This window comes from Poecilia reticulata, unplaced genomic scaffold (genome assembly GCF_000633615.1).
Source record: "Poecilia reticulata strain Guanapo unplaced genomic scaffold, Guppy_female_1.0+MT scaffold_673, whole genome shotgun sequence".
Taxonomy (NCBI): domain Eukaryota; kingdom Metazoa; phylum Chordata; class Actinopteri; order Cyprinodontiformes; family Poeciliidae; genus Poecilia; species Poecilia reticulata.
This window is the reverse complement of record NW_007615421.1, coordinates 1-5,920: the sequence shown is the minus strand read 5'-3', so window position 1 is coordinate 5,920 and position 5,920 is coordinate 1. Positions and strand designations below refer to the sequence as shown.

The 5,920-nt window shown below is 37.2% G+C and overlaps 1 protein-coding gene across 1 annotated transcript in view; it reads left to right on the top strand.

Annotated features, from left to right (window-relative positions):
• LOC103461152 (lactase-phlorizin hydrolase-like) overlaps nucleotides 1–5,692 on the top strand; it is a 9,601-nt gene extending 3,909 nt beyond the window's left edge. Inside the window, exons 7-17 of the mRNA XM_017303590.1 lie at nucleotides 17–555; nucleotides 652–1,477; nucleotides 1,565–1,830; nucleotides 2,285–2,575; nucleotides 2,651–2,849; nucleotides 3,027–3,229; nucleotides 3,315–3,421; nucleotides 3,571–3,702; nucleotides 3,832–4,055; nucleotides 4,233–4,583; nucleotides 4,839–5,692. Coding sequence (XP_017159079.1) covers nucleotides 17–555; nucleotides 652–1,477; nucleotides 1,565–1,830; nucleotides 2,285–2,575; nucleotides 2,651–2,849; nucleotides 3,027–3,229; nucleotides 3,315–3,421; nucleotides 3,571–3,702; nucleotides 3,832–4,055; nucleotides 4,233–4,583; nucleotides 4,839–5,050 — 3,350 coding nt within the window. The 3' untranslated portion in view covers nucleotides 5,051–5,692. The remainder of the gene's footprint in view (nucleotides 1–16; nucleotides 556–651; nucleotides 1,478–1,564; nucleotides 1,831–2,284; nucleotides 2,576–2,650; nucleotides 2,850–3,026; nucleotides 3,230–3,314; nucleotides 3,422–3,570; nucleotides 3,703–3,831; nucleotides 4,056–4,232; nucleotides 4,584–4,838) is intronic.
• The last annotated feature ends 228 nt before the right edge of the window (nucleotides 5,693–5,920 follow it).

The following is a 5,920-nucleotide window of genomic DNA, read 5'->3' as shown; positions in this document are numbered from 1 at the left end:
GAGCAAAATGGTTTTGTTTCACAAAAACAAGATCATTTTGAAGGTGTGAAAATATCACCACCTCGCCGCTCCACCCCACTGCCACCCTCAGACGTCCCATCAGCATCAAAAGTTGTCTGGGAAAAATTTACACCACAGAAAAAGTTTGACAGACAAATGTATCACTATGGCAATTTCTCACAAGACTTCTTATGGGGTGTCTCATCTTCAGCTTACCAGATTGAGGGTGGATGGAATGCGGAGGGGAAAGGACCCAGTGTATGGGATACATTTACTCAGAAGCCAGGTAGTGGTATTCCTGATAATGTGACTGGAGACATTGCCTGTGACAGTTACAATAAACTTAAAGAAGACCTTTACATGCTGCAAGCCTTGAAAGTGAAGTCATACAGATTTTCTTTGTCATGGTCAAGAATCTTTCCCGATGGCAGACGTGCATCCCTGAACCAAAAGGGTGTTGATTATTACAACAGACTTATTAATGGCCTCTTGGCCAGAAAAATCACCCCAATGATCACCATGTATCACTGGGACCTCCCACAAGCTCTACAAGACATTGGTGGCTGGCAGAATGTAGAGATGATTGACATTTTTAATGATTATTGTGACTTCTGCTTNTATCACTGGGACCTCCCACAAGCTCTACAAGACATTGGTGGCTGGCAGAATGTAGAGATGATTGACATTTTTAATGATTATTGTGACTTCTGCTTTGCCACCTTTGGTGACAGAGTAAAATTCTGGATGACCATGAATGACCCTCAAGGACTTGCATGGCTAGGATATGGAACTGGACAAATYCCTCCAAAMAYWAAGGAGCCAGGAACAGCACCATACCAAGTTGCACAYAACTTAATAAAAGCTCACGCTACAGCATACCACACGTACRATGAGAAATACCGCRCTTCTCAAGGAGGGATGGTTTCCATTGCMCTCAATGCTGAATGGGTTGAACCYAAAGATATYAATGTCCCTCGTGATCTTGTTGCTGCTGACCGTGCAATGCAGTTCCATGTGGGTTGGTTTGCYCACCCRATCTTCAAGAATGGGGRCTATCCAGAGGCCCTGAAAGCCCAAGTTTTAGTTAAAAGTGAACTCCAAGGTCTTAAACAGTCAAGACTCCCTTCTTTCACAGAGGAGGAAAAGAACTTTATTAAAGGAACTGCTGACATGTTCTGTGTGAATCACTACACTTCTAGAATAGTAACCCACATTACAGATGCAATTTTGCCATCATCCTATCAAAATGACAGAGACTATACAGAAGAAGAGATGATTGATCAACCAACAACAGCAATTGAATTCACAAGAGCTGTATCATTTGGGATGAGAAGGCTTCTCAACTGGATCAAGGAAGAATATGGAGATCCAGATATTTACATTACTGAAAATTCAGTTGCCACTCCCAGAGAATGGGCTTATGATGAAATTGACAGAGTCTTCCTTCACAAAACCTATATTGATGAGGCTCTTAAAGGTACAGTAATAAATATCAAAAATGTTGTATATTACAATGTCTTGGTAATTCACAACTAATTTTTGTTTTTTACCTCTATCTTAACAGCATATGAACTTGATGGAGTCAAGGTGAAAGGCTATGCAACATATCTCATGGATTCTTTCCAGTTCCTTTATGGCTACCTATTTGGGTATGGTCTGCACCACGTTGACTTCAATAACCCAAACCGACCCAGAACACCTAAGTTTTCGGCTCATTTCTACCATAATATTATCAAAGACAATGGTTTCCCATTGCCAGAAGATGAAAAGATGATATATGGAGAATTCAAAAAGGATTTCATTTGGAGTAGTGCAACAGCATCATACCAGGTAAAAAAATATTCCATGAAAGATATTATCCAAATGCTGTTCAGATCAGGTTAACTACCCAGACAGATATCACAATGGTGATCTGTAAATTAAAACCAGAGGTTGAAAGGTCAATGAATGTATTCCAACCATTCATTCATGTTCTGTTCATCAGAGGCACATTTCCAGAAGTTATTTTTCCATTTTTTAAATGAACAACTTCTGTTAATGAAAACATTTTATATTTGGCATACTTTTAGTTGAAAGAAACCAATCCTTAAATTTGCTATCTTGTCTTATGTTTTCAATTTACACAAATGCAAAATATTTGTGTTAATGGTTTGCATTAACACAAATAAATAATAAGCTTTGTATTTTGGTTTTAGTCCTTGTTTTTGCCACCCTACACAAATAACCTTACAGATATTCTGCAAAAAGAAAGACGCATCTTCAGTTCTGATTTTCCTGTTCACAGGTTGAAGGGGCATGGAGACAAGGTGGAAAAGGTCTCAGCATCTGGGACAAGTTTACCCACACTCCTGGAAAAATATCTGAGCATGACACTGGGGATGTGGCTTGTAACAGTTACAATAAGATGGAAGATGACATTGCTGCACTGAAGACAGTCAAGGTGTCTCACTATCGCTTCTCCATATCCTGGCCACGAATCCTACCTGATGGTACTACCAAAAACATCAATCAGGCTGGTCTAAATTACTACAACAAACTTCTGGATTCCCTCATTGCAGCAAACATTCAGCCTCAAGTAAGTATTTCTCCTAAAATATTCATGAAGAAAAATGTTTTACCTCTATTACCAACTGTTTTTCTTTTGGATCAGGTTACTTTGTATCACTGGGATCTCCCACAAGCTCTACAGGACGTTGGAGGTTGGGAAAATGAGACCATCATTGAGCGATTCAGGGATTATGCGGATGTCCTCTATGAGAATCTTGGTCCCAAAGTGMAACTTTGGATCACTTTCAATGAGCCCTTCATAATAGCAATATTAGGCCATGTCCAAGGCACACATGCCCCAGGTATGTATAATATTCTTAACCAGAATTACACTTTATTTTCAGAAAATTTCAGCATATTGTGGGTCAGACTTTTGTTAATGCAGTACTTCTAAGAAAATATGCTGCATTTACTGGCAGAATGTTTGAATTATATCTACATAAGAAAATCAACATCACAGTTTTTTTGTGTTTTTTCAGGTTTCAGTGACCGACCAGATACTCTTCCTTACATTGTAAGTCACAACATAATTAAAGCCCATGCAGAAGCCTGGCATGTCTACAATGACAAATACAGAGCCTCACAAAATGGAATGGTCTCCATCACTGTGAATGCGGACTGGGCAGAACCCAGAAACCCCTACAAGCAAGAGGACTACGAAGCTGCACGGAGTGTGGTTGAGGTATATATTGTTCTGTCACTCTTTAACAGAAAACCTTGTTTAGTAATGTTTTTGACGATTGCTGTGTGTCAAACCCTATCCACAGTTTTATCTTGGCTGGTGGGTCCATCCCATTTTTAATGGTGACTACAGCCCACTGGTGAAGAAATCTGTTCTAGAGCAAAGTCTTGCAGGTGGTTTGACAAAATCCAGGTAAAAACTTTGGTTCTATTTTTTAATTCTGTGGACAAACCATAAAGTTTGTTCAAAGGAATCTCTATGCAGGTTCTTATTAAGTTTGTTTTACACTGACTGCATACACTGATGTTTTTTGTCATACAACTTCTTAAATTTTTCTAAAGGCTTCCTGAGTTTACTCCTGAGGAAATTAGGAGAATTAATGGCACACATGATTATTTTGGACTAAACCATTACTGCAGTGTCTTGGCATTCCCTGTAGACTTTGGAACTACTCAACACTTTGAGGCAGACAGGTAATGCATTTTAAAAGCCAGCTTTACAATTAAATAATGACTTGATATACTTTTATCAAAATGTTCTAAAATTGTTAAAAGTATCTAGAATTTTTAATCAACTAAATCCTGGACTAATTCCTGTTACAGGGGTGTGGTACTTCTTAGAGATCGTACCTGGTTGGAGTCTGGTTCACACTGGCTGACAATGACCCCATTTGGTCTCCGAAGATTGCTGAAATTCATTAAGCATGAGTTCGGAAATCCTCCAGTAATCATCACTGAGAACGGTGTCTCTGAAAACGGACCAGTTGATCTGAATGACGTTCACAGGAAATATTTCTATGAAAAGTACATCAACCAAGTGCTCAAAGGTATTAAAACAACTTCATGGACTATCTAAGGACATCTAAGATACTTCTGTCTAAGAATAAATCAAATCTATGGTCTGAATAAAATCTGTTAAGGCCTTCATCAAATATTCAAACTTCCATAAATAAATATCAATTTCCAGATTTTGTGCATTATAAAATAGTTTTTTTTTTCTGCAGCTTATTTGCTTGATGACGTGAATGTCATTGGCTACACTGCTTGGTCTCTGCTGGACAACCTGGAATGGGCTGTTGGCTATACAGAGAGATTTGGACTTTTCTATGTCAATCGCTCAGATCCTGATCTGCCTCGAACCCCCAAAGCCTCTGTGTCCTTTTACTCCTCCATCATCAGCTGCAACGGGTTTCCTGACCCAGCATCTGGACCTCATGAGTGTTGGAACGCTACCTCTACAGCTACTCCTACCTCTGCCCCTACCACTAAATCTACCACTAAATTTACCACTACATCTATCACTAAATCTACCACTACATCTACCACTACATCTACCACAACTCCTAAACCTGAAGGTAAGGTGATTTTATTCCAGATCAGATCAAAATGCTCTTAAATAAAAATGTAAAGTTGGACATGTGACTGATATCAACTTTACTGATCAAAATAACCCCAATAATAGGTTTGGGCAAATTTACTAGCACAAGCTATATTATCTGGAAGCCTCTATATTTGTTTCAGAATGCAATGTWACAAAGTTTAGAAATATTTCACTGTTAAAGGTCTGTTGAAGGTTATTAATTCAAATATGTATTTATCTTTTCCTGCAGTAACTAAAGAACCGACCACCGTAATCAACAATCTGAACATCCTTGGTATGAGGCTCTCCATCAAAGAAGCTGAGACTGGATTTAACACAACATTTGCTTTGCTGATTGTAGAGACTGCATTAGTTTGTTTGACTGTTGGCTTCTTTTTATTTAGGAGGCGCTCTAAAAAATCCAAGAAAACTGAAAATATTGAGTTGGACGGAAAATTGTGATAACAGCTAACACAAACATATAAACAAGTGAAATTCAAGCTTAAATTTAAAGGAGTAAATTCTGCTAAAAACTTCATCTTCAGTAGAGAAGCCACAGTTCAACACTGATAAAGTTATATATTTAAAATATTATAAACATAATTATTCTATATAATAATCACATAATAATCATAATGCTTAATAATCATATGTGTAGAAGAGCTCATCTCTTGCTAGGAGCTTTCAGGAGATGAGGTTTGCCATCTGAGATTACTGGACCAGGTTTTCATGTGCCCTGCTGTTTGTGCTGTTCAAACAATTTTCTACCTCTTCATAATGATATTTTTATTTTTGTGAAAAATATTAAGCTAACTTAAGTAAATTAATGGTGAAATCCACTTCAATCCTGTGTAAAACTTCAGATTCATTCTACTTACTACATTGTTGATGTTTTTGTGTCGACTAGGTAAAAGTAATATAAAAGTAATACAATGTTAGCTTATAAGCTTTCTTTGTGTGTGAAAATTTTACTGTCAAATAAAAAGACAACTGTTAAAGTTACTGTCATAGTAACTTATTGTAACATTTAGAACAATTTTGTGAAACTGTGTTAGACAAAATGGACAAAGCACAACATAACAACCAACCAATATCAGATTTGTGTTGCTTATCAAGCTTCTAATAAATAAAAATATTGAAATGAACCAAATTGATTTTGTACTTATCCGTTTCTTCCAATTATATTTATTTTTGAAAGAACCTCTGACTTTGTCCATTATTTCTTTTTTTTACTGCTCTATATCCATAAGTCAACCTTCTGCTCTTCATACTTGATACACTCTTGTCCCTCATTTCTTTGTGAACAGCTCATAAGCTAAATGAATACTATAT